The following is a 20,107-nucleotide window of genomic DNA, read 5'->3' on the forward strand; positions in this document are numbered from 1 at the left end:
AAAATGTATGAACGCTGCTATAATCATTGTAAAGCCCTTAAAGGCAACTGATCAATTTTTATCGAATTTTTTTTATGTTATCGTACGAACATTCCAGCCCAACTCATTTCATCAACCATTTGTGTAAATCTGAAACTACGAGTTGAAAGTCAAAATCTCGATATTAGATTCGAAATATCGAGACCGAAATTTCCAAATCATAGTGGAAATTTTGATTTCTCAGTCGAAATTCCCAACAACCAAGTAAACACAATAATATGTGGCATTCTGCGCTTCCAACCTGCCAAAGAATGACAGCCTGTCAAAGCGTTTTCTAATGATCTCTGACCACGTGCGAAGCGTAAAGCCCATCGCGCCGGATCAATAAAAACACGCTTTTCAAGGAGGAGCGGCTCGTTCTCTTTCGATTCGGATCGTAACCGCGTGCTGATTTCACGGCGCGACCTTATATAAGTGTTTACCGCTATTCTGTACATTAGTCACAGCATATCGTGAATATTCGCTGCCAGGCAGTGCGTCTCTATCGAATAACAACGTGCGAAAGATCGTCTCCTCCTGGGAGGTAACCGGGTAGCGACTTCGAGGTGACAAACTTTTTCTTTTACTTGTGACAGGATGTGACATTTGTGTGTTTTTCGTGTGATGGGAAATGACAGCGGCAACTAGAACTATGTCGCCGATTCGCAAACGAAACTGCTTTCTAGTCTTCACCCTTTTTATTCTTTTACCATTTTGTTTGTTTGTGCTTCTGTCGCAACCAGGTGAGACCTTATCATAGTTCTTTGTAGTAGTGGGTTGTTGAAATGTTGCGTTTTCAAATTGTCATGAGTCGCGTATTTATCTAATTAGAGAGAATTGCTGCCTTGAAACCGATAGTGGTCAGGAAATTACAATGAATATACCTGCGGAATATTCCCCGTATTACGAGTTCAATTGAAAAAATACCAGTGTTTTACTCTAATATCCATTCAAAAGTGACACTAAAGTTTTTCCAACTTCCTGGCCGTTTTATTCATTAACATTGAATTCTAATTTCAGATCAGAATACTAATGACGCGAATCATTCACTTTAATCTAATCTACATATCACATCCACTCGAAAGATAATACAGTGATTTCACATATAGTATGGGAGCATACTTGAAGACTGGCTCAAAATCAAAATATCTAAATGAACAATGCGTTAATGTCGGTCTCAACTGACCTACACTGTAGTTTAATAGACTGACACCAGTCAAAAAACAACTACACCCCTGGCTAATACCACGAATAGGGTTGGATTATATCTGACAGGTGTCAGTTCTGGATTATTCACAGAAGTAATTCCTACATATGCTGTTGGCAGTTGTATCGCAAACGGCACATGCAGGAATTACTTATGTGAAGAATCCTGCACTGACACCTATCGGATATAATCTAACGTCCTTCGTGGTATTACAGCCATTACAACTACAGTGGGTAAAAACATAATGGCTATTACCTGAATATTGTTTATCTGTGACAATGTGGATTAGGTTAGGTTAGGTCCAGAGTAAGTGGGTCTATTCAACTCTCCACTGCAACCCGCAAGGGTTTACTGTGGCTTACACCTATTCACATTCGACCAAATAAACCCAGCTTCTTAACAAAGCCGATTAGTTTGTATGGTGAGTGGTCTTTCAGGTCAGATGGTAAGTGTACGGCTCTGCCGAACTCCAAAAACCTGATTCGGTCCCCAGCGGGGCAGGCACAAAGTATATGCTCTGCTGTTTCATCGTTAATGAGGTAGTTGGATAGTCAAGGTGTAAGATTCGCACTTTGATACCCGCGACAACCTTCTCATATGAGGGTTTTTGCATGTTAGCTACACCTGACGATGCCTTCGATTCAACCGTGCAGGGCTTTTCCGCCTCTGGTTTTGGTGAATCATCATCATGCTACGACGAGAGGGCGCCCGGTATCTCGAAGGTTCCGTTAGAGACAGCTGATAGTCGCAGTGTCATTCATCCTCTCGGCACGGATACACACACCTTAGGATTAAGCCATCGTTGGGATGCGATTCTGTTAGGGAATAACAGAACCACAAGTGATTCTGTCATTCCCGTATCCAGCGGGGGTACGTGGAAGCAGGCATCCTATGGACGCTGGGTACGCCAATTTGAAAACCGGCGGGTACACCAGGTCAATTTGGTCATTTAGTAGGTTACATGCAATGCTTATGTTTATGAATTTTCAAGTATTCCGATGGTGCAAAATTTCTTTATCGCTTAGACTCGGGAACTTGTGGTTGCATCTTCCTTTTTTGAAGTCGGAAACCTTTTGGGACGGAATTATTATATTGCTCAAACAACATATATGATATTTATATGAAATAATTGATGTTTTTTATGACTACTGAAAAGAACATCAGTCATAAGATTGTTATACAGGGCCCGGTATATATATTTGTAAATGTCATACTTGACAGTTCTCTCTAAGAAGAAAAGAGATGAATTATTCCTTTGTTTTGTAAAAAAGAAGAATGAAACATTTTCAATTCTATTTTCAATTAAGTATTTAATTTCATTACAATATGACGCAGTCGGAAAAGCAGATTCTTCAAATCGATTATAGTAAAAACAGTGGAGAAGCACAAAGTAATTCGAGAAATACTGAACGAAAATTATTGATAAGAAATAGTGAACAGTGTCAAAATTGCGACTCAATATTCTGATGAATCCGTTAAGATACATCCTTTTGACATCGAGATTGATAATCCTCATACATGTATGAGAAATTTGGAAACTTTGACAATATCCTATGAATGGACTTTAGATTCAAAGAAAATTCAATTTATCTGGTATCGCTTTGTAATGGTATGACCAAAACAAGGGTAAGTCGAGTACATTGTTATGGTCAGATTGGAAGGACTCATTCATAGAAACATTCGATGAAGACAATATTACTAAATGGGAGAAAAATGCCCTTTCTTTCATAGAATAGAATGTAGGGTGTCTCCAGAGGCTCCAGAAGCTTCAAGATATCGCCAGAATACTGAATGACACGACTATCGTCAAACTTGAACCAGTCCGTTTCGTCTTCGAACAATGCGTAATAATGATCAGATTCAATGCCAGAACTACAGTGAACAATAGCTGCATGAAGATTATTATAGTGGTCTGCTAGATTGAAGTGTTCATCTATTTCGAAATCTCGTAAGAGTTTGGTGCTTCCGTCAGAGGTTGTCATGTTTGAAGTTCATCGGTGTTATTATCAGATTGACTGGAGCCTCAGCTATACTTGTTGTCTTATAATAGTCATTTAGTTTGGCGCATGTTTGGCAATACATTTGATCATCATTTGTCAAAAGTTCTATTTATAGATGATTCAACAATAAGCTTTGCACGGATTGATTATGAACCATATTAGGAAACACTTATTGAAGTTCCGAAAAATCACATACGTTTTGCTACCTCTTGAACATGTACTACAGAGTGAACTAGTGGGAATTTTCCAGCAAAAGATCAACAAGCACAAGACTAGATAGATCCAGAGCGGTCAGGAGTATTGGTTCTGCTATTCCTCAATTCTGAAGTACAACTATACATATAAAATAATTCATATTATGTAATTCATTCTGAATGAGTAAATGACACCTAAGCATACAAATGTTAGTATTGTGCTTATTCACTCATTCATAATCAAAATTTGAAGTGTACAGTAAATATTAATTTGACATTTTCTGATTAGTACACGCTAGTAGAAAATAGATGAATACATAAAAAACATGTGTATTCAACAAGAAACCTAAGAAGTCGGAAGTCCTCTAGGAAATCGGTTGGTGGAAAAGGTGATACATTCTTACGAAACTGCAGCTGCATGAACAGGTGTTCGAGTTTGGTAAATAAGTAGGAAACATTCACGTTCTTGTTCATCGTTAAAACCTCATTCATGAAATTATCCGTCATGAACAACACTTGTAAAATGGTATTCATGTAGCAAGTGTTTCCTAAATTATCTAATCCAATTTTATTCGCAAGATTCTCAGTACAACTGTCTTCTGTTTCGTAAGGTAGAACATGTTCCACTGCATCTGCATCAGAACCATTTTCCAAGTGATGAAGGGTTTTGTTGAAGGATGGATTCGTCTCTTGCTCCATGAAGCTCTTCCACTGAAAGGGAACCAGAACCACGAGGACTGCATCTCATATTTGGGGGCCAAGAATGACTTATGTCCATTGACCACACTGAAAAAGAAGAAGGTGGATCAATCTCTTGCGAATTAACTTCGATAGGAGACTGAGGAATATACACATGTTTCGACTTGTTTTGAAGAGATTTTAGTTCCGTACTGAAATAAGGGCAATGCATGATCTTATCAAAATTATGTGAAGAAGGAATAGTTCCAAAGATCGAAGCAGAATTACCACGTTGGATAGTAATACTAATTCTTTCTATAAAAAAAGAGGTAGAACGGAAATCTTTTGTTGCTTGGCCTAATCTCCTTCCGAGTTCATGAAAGAATAACAGAGACTCCATGCCATAAACATCAGAAGTTTCAACCGCTACTGGATGGAACAAATAGTTGTTACCAAGAGATTGGTATTTTTTTCGTTTAAATTTTTCGGCAGACAATGCTGAAGTTCCAACAGAATTCAAACTCAAGGCTAGATGACAAGCCGCGACCATGTCAAAATATATCTCTTTCAATTTGAATGTTTAGGAATCAACCAATCCAGCTAAAAAATTGAATCTAAATTTTTAACTTATTTTCGTGCAGTTTTTTTGGTTTATGCTACTCACTATTCTATAGAAAGAAGTTATGATCATGCCATTATGATTTTGAAATTGAATGCAATTAGATTGAAATAAATTATGAGACTTTCTATAAAACTGAAATACAACTTTTCATCAGATGTGAGGAACTTAAAATCTCTGATATATCGATATGAAATGTAATAAAAACTGTATACCTCTCATAATCCAAAGCTCATCATTGTATTCCCACTGCCACATAATGCCATATCAACTTTCTGTTCAAAGCCGGGTACACCAGCTAGTTAAAAAATGAAATTTGAAGCAGAAATTTCAGCAAACCGAGCAACCGAGCAAGTTATCCAGATGTTCTCATACATGTATTATTGAATGAAAAGGGTGAAGAGTGAAACAGGCTCCAACGGTGTTCTTTTATTCATGAAGGATTGGCCTGCTGTAATATTAAACCAAAAAACCCGGTATCACGAATTGTAAACCGATATGTCCGGAAGTGACGTAGTCCAGTCATTACAACACCTTCTTTAATATCATGTAACAACACTACAGCCTATACGTTACCGATTTCATTTGTTATATCAAGGTCTTGAAAACAATTATAGGATCACTTTTTTATCAGCTTGCGATTTTTCAACAGTGAAAAAAACTCATTATATGTTATATTATTTTGAAAGGCTAAGAAATCCATGCAGAATTATTGAATGATTTTTTGTGTTGGTTAAACGTAGGAAAAGTAACGAACTATCAAAATCTAAATGAAAACCCTTCAATTATTGAAATCAAAAGTAAACAAAAAGTCGTTTTTGTGGCCCGATATCTTGTGTTTTCTCCTCGGACGAAAGTCACAACTGGGATTTGCCGGGGCATGGTTCTCAAGAGCCTCGTGAGGTTTTCTTGAGGCAAACAATCCCACTCTTCTCGAAGACCGATTTCCAGCTCATCCGGAGTATTGGGTTGGTTTTTACGGTTTCGGATACTTCTTCTCAGTTGATCCCAGACATGTTTGATGAGATTCAGGTCCGGGCTGCAAGCGGGCCACCCAAAGTGGTGATTTTGCGGACTTGTAAGAACTGACGTACGATCCCTGCAGCGTGGTGACGGGCCCCGTCGTACGTAAATATGAAATTGTGCCCTCCTGCTGCTGCTAGGTGACGTATTTGAACATCCATCCATCACCTCATTAACATATCTTTGAGCGGTCAGGGATCCGTTGCGGATGACTACAGGGTATGTAAGATATTGTGTGTTATTCCACCCCACACCATTATTGATCCATATCCAAATGGGACCCTTGAAGATGAACAACAGGCAATAAAATGTTCATTCCTGGGACTCTTAAGCTGCAGAATATGGATTTTTTTTTTACTGAGTGTCATAAAATTCTGCCCTATCACAAGTGCTAGCATTATTGTTCCTGATACGCCTGACATTATGAGGAAAGAATAAGAATAGTTCCCATTCACTAATAGGGGTGTGGAAGTCAATTGTATCGAATTTTTACCAAATTCTTAGCATCACATCAAAACTATACTCATTTGTTGACTCCTGTGTAAACGAGTTTTCAGAATTCCAAAACTCAGAATTGATTGTAAAAGTTAGATTATGAACAAATATTGTTTTTACCGATGGGACCCTTGAAGATAAACAGCAGGAAATAAAACATTCATTCGTCCTTTTGTATACTCTGGCCCGACCCTCATTATCGAAAATAGTAAATGCCAAAGGTCACATTATTATATTCATCATAAAACCCATTCTTGTACACGGTCGTTACAAAGTAGTGATCCTTATATTCCTTTGAGTAGTATACATTCTATGTCGGTTCTAGGTCGGTCGGTAACCACCGCAGGCTAAACGCTCGATTATCACTTGCTATCGTCCAACCCGTGTTAGGAATCACATGTTAAAAAGTAAGACCTCGTTGAACAGATTTTAAGTGTTGAACATATATTAACCGAAAGCATTCTATACCATTATAGTTTAATATTGCTCGTTTACTCAAAGAGAAAATTTTAATACTGTTACATGTTACACCTAATATAGCACTATCATACTTGTAACACTGAACCTACGCTAATAACCCTACGTGATTGAAGCGTATTTGTTTAAATGAAACAAATCTTTCGAGAAAACCTAATAATAATGGTCAATTCGTTGTTCATGAACATATCGCTTGACTTGAAATGTTTGTTTCAAAAATGTTATTCATGTAAAATTGGAACAAAGTGTAAAAAATTTCTTATCTCGGAAATTACCATATCTATGAAATTGTTTATTAGGTAGGTATGGAATGGAATTAAAAACTAATGGTCTGATAATCTCAAACGTAACATATCACAACTAGTGCATGAAAATATTGCTTCATATGATTGTACTGAGTGGAGATTATGAATTATATGGAAGAATTAACCGTTGAATTTCTTCAATCAAATAGTGATACGCGATTCATTGCATGTGAATAATGTTGCCGTATCAACGGAAGACAGGTTATTATTTTGTTTTATATACTATAGCAGGGGAGCCCACGATGCAGAATGGCGATTTACTCGAGCGTCATTGAGACATATTAGGTTGAAATGCTCAAATGATAAGAAGAAGAAAATGTTATATAATATTCAGTGTGTCCAAGATAAGGATCCTAAGCATGGGAATCTCAGTACCTGTTGGAGATACAGCTTAGGTTAAATTAAAAAGTTGTGTTCTTTAAAGCTTATTTACATGCCGTTTAGAAACTTGAAGAATTTTCATGGCCTGCTGAGATATTTGGGAAAAACGAGAATTTGACAATATCAATTTTATTTTTTTCTGACTTTATTTGAAAAGATATCAAAAAACGAATAACACTTTTTCATTGGCACCTTCAAGGTACTACACGATGGTATTTTTAGTTTTTATATCCGACGTTTCGTTTTCAAAAAACCATCATCAACTTTATTTTTTTAAATAGCCCGAAAAAAAAGTACACCCTGTATCTGATTCCATTTTTTTGTTACGAATTCAACGATTTAACACATGCCATTGTTTTCTTTTTAGTTTAAGGGAAAATTGCATTTTTTCTATTTTTAAAAAGTATTTTTAAGTAGGTTAATTATGATTTTTTTAAAGTAATGAAAACAACAAAGAAATTAACGCATTTTTTATTTAATTCAAAGGAGGTGTTCAAACAGGTTTCCGTTATTTTCCAAACATAAGTATGATCTTCTAACTGTAGAACTTAAAACATCACGTAACATCTCTGGTGTAATACTGTTAAATGCGACAGTTACACATTCTCGTAACTGCTGTTCAGTTTCAAAAGAATGTTGGTGAACCCGGTTTTTAACAAAACCCCATATGAAGAAGTCCAGAGGAGTTAAGTCAGGGGATCGCGCTGGCCAAGACACTTCACTAAAAGTTCCAATCCACCTTCCAATTTCCAATTTCCTTCCAGGAAATCGCTGCGAAAGATACTCTCGAACTTGTCTAGAATTATGTGCAGGAGCACCGTCTTGTTGAAACCAACCGTTATTGACCTGTGCCAGAGGTAAATTATCTAAACAGTCTTCTACATAGTTTTGCAATAAATGATGGTATCGTTCGGCGGTCAAAGAATTATAGTAAAAAAACTGACCTAGTATTTTAGTTCCTAAAATTGCACACCACATATTAAACCCAAAACGTTCTTGATGTCTTGATATTTTCTTAACACGCGGATTTTGCTGAGCCCAGTAATGCGTATTGCGGCGGTTGAAGATACCATTATTAGTGACCATACTTTCGTAGGACCATATTATTTTTGAAGGGAAATTATAATCTTCTTCACACGCGCGTGTATACCATTCGCAAAAATTTCGGCGCCGTTCGAAATCCCTTGGTTTAAGTCCTTGGCAAATCCTAAATTTATAGGGGTGATATCTATTTTTACGCAAAATAAATTGAGCTGTGGATTTGGCTACTGCTACATTATTTTCAATTTGCCTAGTTGATATTTCAGGGTTCTCAACAACTGCTTGTAAAACATTATTTTGGGCTTCTTCTGAAAATTCCTTTTTTCGAGATAAAACAGGCTTTTTAAATGAACCACATTCTTTTAAATTTCGAGCCAGCTCTAAGAAAATGGACTTACATGGCTGCTTTCTTTCTGGATATGTATTAAGATACATTGCTGCTATATTTACAGTATTTTTGTGGCACAAAATGTAGCACGTTAGCATGTCAAACTTTTCTTCATGGCTATAATGCTCACCCGGCATATTCGACGATAATAACACAATATTATCTATTCAACAATAAACAATAATAACGACAACAGTAACAATAATTCTAAAAACAACAACTCGACAAACAGGCTAACAACAACGACAATTACTATTTTATCGTGTAATTAAATAATATTTGACAGGCTCGGTGACAGGTATTTACGTCAAAGCATTTGTTTGCAACGCCTACTTAAAGATTTTTTTAAAAATAGAAAACATGTAATTTTCCTTTAAACTGAAAAGAAAACAATGGCTTGTGATACATCGTTGAATTCGTAATAAAAAATGGAATCAGATATAGGGTGTACTTTTGTTTCGGGTCATATAAAAAAATAAAGTTGATGATGGTTTCTTGAAAACGAAACGTCGGATATAAAATCTAAAAATACCATCGTGTAGTACCTTAAAAGTGCCAAGGAAAAAGTGTTATTTGTTTTTTAATATCTTTTCAAATAAAGTCAGAAAAAAATTAAATTGATATTGTCAAATTCTCGTTTTTCCCAAATATCTCAGCAGGCCATGAAAATTCTTCAAGTTTCTAAACGGCATGTAAATAAGCTTTGAAGAACACAACTTTTTCCTAATTTAACCTAAGCTGTATCTCCAACAGGTACTGAGATTCCCATGCTTAGGATCCTTATCTTGGACACACTGTATACCTTTTCATCGGTGGGGGACGCGGCTATAGATTTTGTAAATATGTAAAAAAATACTGTTGCATGAACATACTCGAGCGCGTCAGATATTGATAGCATCAATGTCCTACGTATTTTTAATGATGTTGGTATGTTAATCTGATCGTTTGCATGATGTGGGTGGTTGTACGTAAGGGTTAAAAGTGAAAAGAAAACAAATTGAATCAGTCAGATTTTCTAAGGGGGTGTTAAGTGCAACAAAAAAAAGTTCTCATTCAATAATCTGACTGTTTCGATCTGACGCAAACCCGCGGCCATTATTATAATATGCAAATAAAATGCCATTTTGAAGTGCCATAAGTAAGCGCGTCAGATTAAGATATGGTTCATCTTTATGTTTCAGACGGATAATCTGACAATTATCTAGAGGGATTCGCTTAATCTGACAAAAACATTTTTTTTTTTATTTTTTTTAATTCATTGAACTTAATTCATTGAAAAGCTCAGGAAATATCATGCAAATAAATAAGTATGTTTTTCAAGTAGAATACTTGTATTTGTAAGAAAATACATTTTAAAACATGCTCAAAAAAATTAAATTTTTTATGATCAATTGATTACTTAATGAAGAAGAGAGAAATTGAACTTTCTATCTTTTCTACCACTTTTATTTGTAAATAACATTACAACATATGAGGACATTTTCAAACTTATGCAATATATAAGTTTGAAAATTTCCTTATAGGACGAAACTGCAGTAAAGTTAGTTACAAATGAAAGTGGTAAAAATCATAGAAAGTTTAATTTCTCTTCTCTTCATTATGATTTCCTACCACGTAGTAACGGCTACATCCATCAATTAATTGATTAATAAATCATCATCTTCATCACGAACGAGTCTCTGTGATCAGCTGTGATGGCGTCATGGCAACATAATTCAGAGTGGGGACGGAGTGAGAGAGTAATAGATAGAGAAAAAGTGAATAGAGAATAGAGGAATAGAAACTCGGAGAGGGAAATATAGGTATCACACAGCTGCACGCATTAAAATTTATCGACGAATTTTTGTAATTTCGGCTTGCGAAAATTGTCAGATTATATATTTTTCGTTATCCTTGAATTATTTCCTTCAAAATGAAAAAAAAATTGCTACAGTCGAGAATGTCGAAATGACGTTATTTTTTTACAACTTTGCTGCTCTCCTATTTACGTCACTCTCAAATTGTCAGATTACTGGAATATACACTTTTCATCAGGTAATTAACTCACCCTATCTTAATCTGACGCGCTCGAGAATTTCTGATGATCATTTTTTTTATTAATCTGATCCTTTATATATGGGGCTCATATTTGGTGGAGGTACTTAACCGGGTACAAGGTATCTCCCTGTATATTAATCTGCTGCGCTTTAGTAAATCCCGAAATCCCTGCTTGGGCTCCCCTATTACTAGGCTGTTCCTTTTGATATATCGCTAATATAATAATAATTAATTTCATTTTCTTTTCTGGCAAACATATTTTGTTTCATGGTAAATTTTACTAGTTCGTACTTCCATTGTCTAATATCAAATCAAATCAATGTGTACTTTATTGTCGAAGATGAAATCTCATTGACAAAGTGTTACTATTCTAAGAAATATAAGATGCACAACTTGAAAGATATTGTCGAAGATAAAATAACATTGTCAAAGTGTTATTATTTCATAGAATATAATTTCTACAAATTAAAAGTAATATTTGAACATTTGGTGATTTCAGAATTTTGGGGTGAAAAAGTAGTCATAAAGTAATAATATATGTGCTACATATTGAAATAAATAATAATAATGATGAATATTATCATGCAACAGATAAATGTAAGGATAAGAATATAAAAACTATAAAGCATAAAAATATAAAAGTGAATGCATAGAAAATAAAAGTGAGTATCAACTCCGTAATAGGATTCTAATCTGATTTGAAATCTCTGAAAGAACAAATAAAATAAAATTCAAATGAATTGCTGAATATATCAATTATATTAGGCAATAAAATGTGGAATGAACTAACACAAAAATAAAAATAGGGGTCAATAAAAGTTCTCATTGCCGAGCACAAGAGAAACACACAGCGAAGAGAAACCATCAAATCGGGAATGGCAGAGCATATTTTCACTCATCAACGTACCTCAAGTGGCCCCAAGCAGAGGTGAAACACCGCTTGGAAGCCCAGTTCTACCGTCATCTCAAGTATCCTTTGTGATGGGTCACTCTCCATCAAGGTCGTCAAATCCTCATCCAAATTACCTAGGTCGACCACTTGGGGGCTTATCTTCGAAGCTAACATCCTCGGAAATTTCGCAAACCAACGTCTAATCCCTGTTTCATTTTTGGGCTGTTTCTGCAGCGCTTTGGTTCAATTCAAATTAAAGGGCAAAACACAAGCACTACAGAAAATTTCTCGAGGCGCTCTAACAGTGGTGCGTGTGCGAAAGTAGCTATTCACATTGGATTTGAATCGCTGGAGATCAAATCGATTTGGGAAAACGTTCTCAGGAAGTTTATTTCACAGAAACACAGTTCTCCAAATGAAAGAATTGTTGAACAGTTTGAGGTGTCCTGAGTTGAACTTCCAAACGATGAGCAGCCATCGTCCATCGCGTATTTTTGATATGTACCGCTCTTGGTGGAATCAAATGTGCCAAGTCACTTGAACACTTTCCGTGAAAGTATCAATAGAAGAGAGACACATCTCCAACCTTTCTTCGATGTTCCAGACTATCAAGGTTGCAAGTGATGTTGGTTGGTGTCTCCAATCAGGCGGATAGCTCTTTCCTGCTGTTCCAAACTTTTAAGAAGCAGCCTTTTCAATTCCAGCGACATGATTATGCCAAGACATATTGGTGTTCATTTTAACCCCCCAACAAACTTATCGTAGTAAAAAGGAGAATTGTCTACCTGGATATTATTGAATCCGGTTCGGGGATATATATCTTTTTGAAGAAAATCGATGCCTAGGTATTTGTGGCATTGATATCAACAGAGGACAAAATTTGTGCAGCTTCACAAGAAAATCCCAGTTATCCCAAAATGAGCCATAGCACAGTTTGGAAAATTTCAAAACGAGTGGGTTTCAAATTTATTTATTTATTTATTTATTTCATAATGGATGAATCATCGAAATGTTTGGCTGTTTTTCTTGATTTAGCAAAATCTTTTGACACCGTGTCACATGATGTCTTGTTGGAAAACTTTTTGGGTACGGAATACAAGAGTAAAATTTGAAATTGATTCAGAATTATTTGTCACAGAGAACACAGAAGGTTAAGATAGGGAAAGAACTCAGCAGATCAGCGAATATATCTGTTGGTGTACTCCAGGGTACAGTTCTGGACCCAATTCTGTTCTTGATATACATCAACAGTGTATCACAAATCAGTGGTTTTCATGGGCACATTATTTGTTATGCAGATGACACAGCGTTGATTTTCAGAGGCGAAACCTGGAATACGTCTATAAAACTGCTGAAAACGAACTTGGAAAAATACTAATTTGGCTGAATAATAACCTGCTGAGCTTGAATATTAGTAAGACCAAATTCATGATATTCTCACTAAGTACTCGAGATAATCCTCAGATCGATACCCTAAAAATACACAAGTCACTATGCAATGATAAAACTACATGTAGCTGTTCGTCAATAGATGAAACATCATCGGTTAAGTATTTGGGAGTTATTATCGACCAATACATCAGATAGGACGACCACGTTGCAAATGTCATGAAAAGACTGAGGCTTCTAATGTATAAGTTTTATATGCTCAGAGACATTCTGTCACAGAAAAACCTGTTCCTGGTATACACCTCACTGGCAGAAAGTATATTACGTTACTGTATAACTGTATGGGGGAAACTTTGATAAAGCCATGCAGAATTCCTTCCTTAAAATAATATTAAAGAAAGGTTAACGATTTTCGACCCAAAAACTGTATGAAGTAACCAAATTACTGAATATTAGAGCACACTACTGCTATTAGTGTTTGATTTGGATGTTTTCAAATTAAAAAAAATATACAACGACAACTTTTAAAAAAACTAGATTTACTGATAATCAAAATGTTAGAACCCCCCATTGCCGAAAATCCCATACGCAAATATTCGTCTTTTTTTCGGGCCAAAATTATATGGATTTTAAAACAATATGAAAAATTGAAAAATTCAAATCTGCTATCAAAAATTATATATCAGAAAATTCTAAAGTACTTGACATATTCTGAAAATATATTGGAATGAATTACCAACAACTCATTATTTAGTGCATTGTAATTTCAATTTACTGCCACTTTTATGTTTCTTTTGTTGTAAATTGACAATAAAAAATAAATAATTTTTGTTTGAATTATGTAAGCATGTACTGTTAAATGATATTCCAATTATGAATGGAATGAAACAGCACAAACAGGCATTCTGATGCCTAGGTGTATTTCACCTATTTGTGACTAAATTTCACATATTTGTACTGAAAAATTGAAATGATTTTGATTTGAAAAAAAAAATAATACAGTATTCTACAGGATGAACCCAATTACAGAATAGGGAGTAACAGTGGCATTCACAAATATGCACTTACATACTTAATATAATTTGTGAATCTATATATAAAAAATAAAAATAAAAACAGAACTGTCAGATAGCTAAGAAATGTCTTTTGATTTGTATAATCTGGCAGTTGAATATATCTAGGACATGACTAACAGAATTAGAGGTATCGTACATTGTATGAATGTGAGATTTTTTCATTATATTTGTACGCGGAGTGTTGAGATAAAGTGTGACACAAAATTCCAACATGTGTAACGGTTGAGAGCAGATGATGATATTGTTTATGACCTTGAATATAAAATGAAATGAATAATATTTACGCCTTACCTCGAGACTACAAAAATTGTGAGTTACAAGCAATTCATTATAGGGTATTCCTGCAGTAGGATACATGCCTTCAAGTTTAAAAGACATATATTTTAGAAAGCGCCTCTGTAGGGCTTCTAGTTGATTTATATGAACCTGATAGTAGGGACTCCACACGACAGATGCATATTCCAGCCTACATCGAACAAAAGTGAAATAATGTAATTTCAATGTTGAAGCTTTTTCGAAGTCTTTTGTATTTCTAACTAACAATCCATACATGCGATAAGCTGCTGTTAGAGTAGTGCTGTTAGTGTTTATTGAAAGAGAGGGATGAATCAAAAGTTACACCTAGATCAGTGAGTGTGTCAGGACGCTCCAGAACTTGATTGTTTATGACGTAGTTGTGTGAATTCAGGTTGGTTTTCAGTGAGTAAGACATTACATTACATTTGGATATGTTGAGAGATAGATTATTCTTTCGACACCATGTAGCAACGCGATTTAAATTCAGGACGAGACGTTCGCAATCATTAGAACATGTTATATTGTGACAGAGTTTCAAGTCGTCTGCGTATAAAACGAAATTGACATCAATCTCAGCTCCGATATCATTATTGAACATGTTGAATAGTAGGGGTCCTAGATTTGATCCTTATAGTACACCAGATGTGGCTATATATTCGATAGACTTGAGGCCATTGAGTTGGACGTACTGCTTACGGTTGTAAAAATACGATTTGAAGAGGGTAATTAATTCATTGGATAATCCAAAAGTCGAAAGCTTGTTGAGCAGGATACTATGGTCAAGTCTGTCAAACGTGTAGATGACATCAGTCTGAGACTGACAATCAATACCCTCTGCGATCCGCTGAGTGATTGTTACAAGATTCGTGGTGGTTGAACGTCCTTTCATGAAACCATGTTGATTGGAGCTAATAATGTTGCTGACATGACAATTGATTGTTGGATGTAGCCGTTACTACGGTAGGAGATCACGATGAAAAGAGAAATGAAAATTTCTATGTTTTTTACCACTTTTATTTGTAACTAACGTTACTGCAGTTTCGTCCTATATGGACATTTTCAAACTTGAACAATAAACTAACAATGATTCGTGATATTCGCTAATATATACCATTCAGGTACTTGATTGAGTACCTGAATTTACAGTTCACAATGCGCATGTGCCAATAGTGTTTATGTGGGACAATGCGGACGAAATTTCCATGAAAGGTCTTTCAGACTAGGAAAAAATTATTCGACGTTTTCAAATAATTCCTTGGCATGCAACCACAAGTTTCCGAATCTAAACGATACGGAAATTCTGCACTATGCAAGGAAGGGTTGCAAACTCAACTGGTTTTACTACTACACTCTCAGGGAAAAAAATGACCATATAATCATGCATATGGAAAATTTTTGAGGATTTATTGAAGGTGACCTCTTTACTTTGATTTTCAAGTGAAGATAAGACTACCATGAAGACATTACTGCCAACGCTTCGATGAATGTATCTCGAATTGAATCCAAGAGATTGTGAAAAACAAAGCATTTTTCTACCATTTTTTTACAGGAGAAACTGTCAAAAATAGTCAGCGCCAAAATGACAATTTCATTTTAAAAAGATACTAGTTCCAGACAACTTGTCTAAAAAAAATTGACAGATTTGAATTATATGGAAAAAAATAAAAATGCATAAAATATAAAATTGATTAAATTGCAGGAAATGACCAGAATATTCAGATGAGTTATTCAAGAATGAATAATATCAAAATTGAACGAAATAAAAAATTTATTACAACGTGAAAATAAATTGATAAATGGGTTGAATATCAATTATAATAAAACAATAAACATAAACCTATCGATACATCAATGCACAATAATCGAGAATCATGACGAAAAAATGCAAAAAATTAAAAGTTTTAAAAAATAGAGGAAATATTTGAACCAAACTACTTTTTGAGGTTAATGATGTTAGTGATAACTAATGACAGTGATCACTAACATTGAAAACATTTATCACTAACAAGATTGTGAATACTAACAATCAAAACATCTTCAATTAGTTCATTTTTCAATTATTTCGTTTTCATTGTTTAATCAAAAGTTCACCTAAGTTCAACCCATTCTTCAACTTTTTTCATTTCAAGTCACAATTATTTGTTTTACATAATTAGCGTTCTCATATATATTTTTTGAATTCTATAATAATTGTATATATATTGTTTAAAATTTATTATTTATTCAATTGCTTCTTTCAAACAGCTAATCCGATTATTTTGATCCTATCAATTTTAGTATTAGTATTATTTAGTTTCACACTGTTTTCTGGGTATACAGTAACATAAGTACAATAAAATATTCAGGTGACATATTCCTGAGACAATTAATAAAAAATCTATACAAACTTGTGTTCGGAAATTCTTTGTTTCGGAAATACAAGGTGTTGAAATTGTATTTTCTGTTCGTTTTGAAAAAAATAACTTTTGCAGAAAATAAGTTATTTGACGAAATTTGGTACCGGGGTTTTTTTGATGTAAGAAATTTCGTATTAATTTTCTAGAGGGCACTGCTTATATAAGCTGTTCAAATTTCCCCAGCTTTTTTGAGAGTACTTCTTATGAAAAACCCCAATTCCCACATCTTTTTCAAGTAAAAAAGGTACACTTCCTCAAAAACGCTGGAGGTGATCGTTTTCGAGATATTTACAATTTTCTATATCGATACATATTACTGAGCTCCTAGGGCGCTAAATGAAGTGATTGAGAACATTACAAAAATTAAGTATGTGGTGAATCTCGTCAAAATAAACAACTTTTTTTTCTACTTTTTGAGATACACGTTGTTGAAATTTTTCAAAACATGGTTGGTTTTGGTTATTTGCAATTTTAATTATTTGTATCCCAAAAGCGAATGATTTTTCGATAAACATTTTATCGGAAAAATTTGTTTATTGTGACGATATCCAACACATACTTAGTTTTTGAAATGTTTTCAGCAACTTCATTCAACACCCTAGGAGCCAAGTAATATGCATGAATATTGAGGAAGTGCACCTGTTTTTGCTTGGGAGAGGTGTGGGAATTGAGTTTTTTCATGAAAAGTGTCAAAAGTTTACTGTGAAAAAATTTAGGGCATTTTGAAATAAAAAATTCTATTTCAACACCCTGTAGGTACATCTGAAACAGATCATTTTTTTTTCTCAAAATTGTCTCAGGAATACGTCACTTGAATATTTTAACGTACTTATCTCACAACCTGTATATATAAAAATGAACAAAGCTAAATCAGTAGAGAATCTACTGAAGTGTAAGAAAGAACAAACTGAAAAGTTCACGTTAGTCATATTCCCTATCGATTCAGCTTTGTTTATTTTTCAGATTTTGGAAGGTTGTATACCCAAAAAACAGTGAGAAATATTGATTCTTCCACAAAAAATATTCATTAATATTTCCTTAATTTTAATTTCATTTTTTAGTAGATTCCAAACCTTTCCATACAATTGAATTGCATACCTTAGACATTCATAAATTATATTTTACGAATGGGCGAGTATGTCTTTATATATTTCTTTACTGACAAAGAAGTTTCAATAGTGAATTCTGAACATTTTGAAAAACTTGTTCAATCAATTTCCAATTTTTTATGAGCTACTAGAAGAGCTAATCACCATCATATAACAGAAAATTGTCTCTCTCCCATTATTTTGTTAGATGTTTCATTTTCACTTGATATTTGAGTTTTTATGACTACGTTGGATTCGATTTTCACGTATTGCCATGTTGTCTAAGATGCCAACAACAATTCTTTCGTTTCCTCTGAAAGAAGACTACACCACTGAATACTTTGTGAATCACATTCAGACAAATATGATTCCATAATTGCACTTTCAGCATTTTGTCCATCTTTTCAAGATGAAATGGAATTATTAACATTATTACCCAACTTCCGATGAATAATGCAATACATTTATTCATCCAACCGTGTAGCTAGCTCAAAGCTATAAATAAAATAGTGTAAGGATTTAATATAATGCTGGTCACATTTCACGAACGATCAGCATTCTAAATATATCCTGTTTGTGTATAGTAGAAAGACTGTCGACAATATCGAACTTGAGTCTATATTATCGAAATACGTGGAAAACAAACAATTCAGTTTTCTTGGAAGTTTCTATGTGACGGATGTCAACTGAACGAGTTGGTAGGAAATGGACAGACACATCGTCCGGTACTGAAAAGAAAATAATGTCTGTTAATTAAAGAGAAATATCGTAATCACGAAGTAACGGTAATGGTTCCTTTAAAAAAACCTTATAATTTCCTGAATCAACAGTGGAGGATCACTTACAGTTCATATATGTGTGACTGAAAATGGTTCTTATTAATTCTGATACGTGGTTTGTCTCACGAAAGTTAATTGTTAAGTTAATTGATGAATCCGCAAATTAGAAAAAATATTCGTCTACGAAATTTCCAATGGACATACATTTTTTTTTGTTTATTTACACACAGTAAAAATCTCAAAGTGAAGAACATTATCTCGATTTAAAGAAATTTTGCTCTCCTATATTCATGAAGAAATATTTTTTTAAACTGAGAAACATTCTCTCAAGTTGAATTTGAATCCAATGGACTGAATAAACGCTTCTTTTAAGTAAAAAAAATATACCACCAAGATTGTGCATACATTTCAATAGAAATCATCACATTAGCGAAGTAAGTATGCATTCTTTAGTCTGAGCAAAATTAATCTCGAAGCAAAACTGTTTTGGGTTTTGAAAGAATGATAAGTTTACTTGGAACATTATTTGAATGTCTCCGAATGAGAAATTAATTGTTTTCCTTTAAAGCATTTTTCATTGAAACGCTTCTATTTGTATAAATCAAAGATGAACTTATGCTTCTGTTTATAAATTGTACCTCTCATTTGAATGTATTCAGTTACTTGAATCTAAAGTATCTCATCTGTAATATGAACAGCTATAAGTGGTAAGGAAAGAAACTAAATAATACATTACATATTATGATTGGTTTATTTGAAGCAATAGTAAATCATAAATATTATCCTGAAAAAGCATGTGATAAAAAACAAAACTTAATAGAGAACTAAAATTTCTTTGTTAATCTTTGCTTAAATATCATATTCCAACTGCACACTTTTGAGAGATCATACAGTTTTACAAATAACATAAAAAAATATTCAATACGAAAACATATATAAAAAAGGGACATAAAATGAAATCGAAGCCTATAAACAACATTACAACTCGGACAAGAAAATTAATTTATTAGTAATTTTATACAAATGAATTTTTTAAAACTAGATGCCATTCTGGTAAATAACATTAAAGAGATCACTATCTCGATCAAGTTCTGCATTCTGCTTTTGTTTATCCACAATTGCCGGAAGATCACTTGGATTCAGAAACGAAAGAAGAAATCAGCCACTATTTCAAATATATAGAAATATATAGAAATAAAACACTGTTTAAGTGGGTTTATTCCGTTAACCAACCCAATTGTTGTTCGGTTGTTGACCCATTAAGAGAGTCATAGTTACGACCGCAACGGGGGGCCTGGGGGGCCGGTTAGGCCCCCCAGACGCACCC

At 34.3% G+C, this 20,107-nt stretch overlaps 1 protein-coding gene across 1 annotated transcript in view; it reads left to right on the forward strand.

The window, feature by feature from the left end:
* The first annotated feature begins 334 nt into the window (after positions 1-334).
* Positions 335-20,107, forward strand: part of Mgat4a (alpha-1,3-mannosyl-glycoprotein 4-beta-N-acetylglucosaminyltransferase a) — a 107,997-nt gene continuing 88,224 nt past the window's right edge. Inside the window, exon 1 of the mRNA XM_074182676.1 lies at positions 335-761. Within this exon, the coding sequence (XP_074038777.1) occupies positions 650-761 (112 nt within the window). The 5' untranslated portion in view covers positions 335-649. The remainder of the gene's footprint in view (positions 762-20,107) is intronic.

The sequence above is a fragment of the Leptinotarsa decemlineata genome, unplaced genomic scaffold, assembly GCF_025532065.1.
Source record: "Leptinotarsa decemlineata unplaced genomic scaffold, Ldec_3_MD MMD2_P_RNA_scaffold_2, whole genome shotgun sequence".
Lineage (NCBI taxonomy): Eukaryota > Metazoa > Arthropoda > Insecta > Coleoptera > Chrysomelidae > Leptinotarsa > Leptinotarsa decemlineata.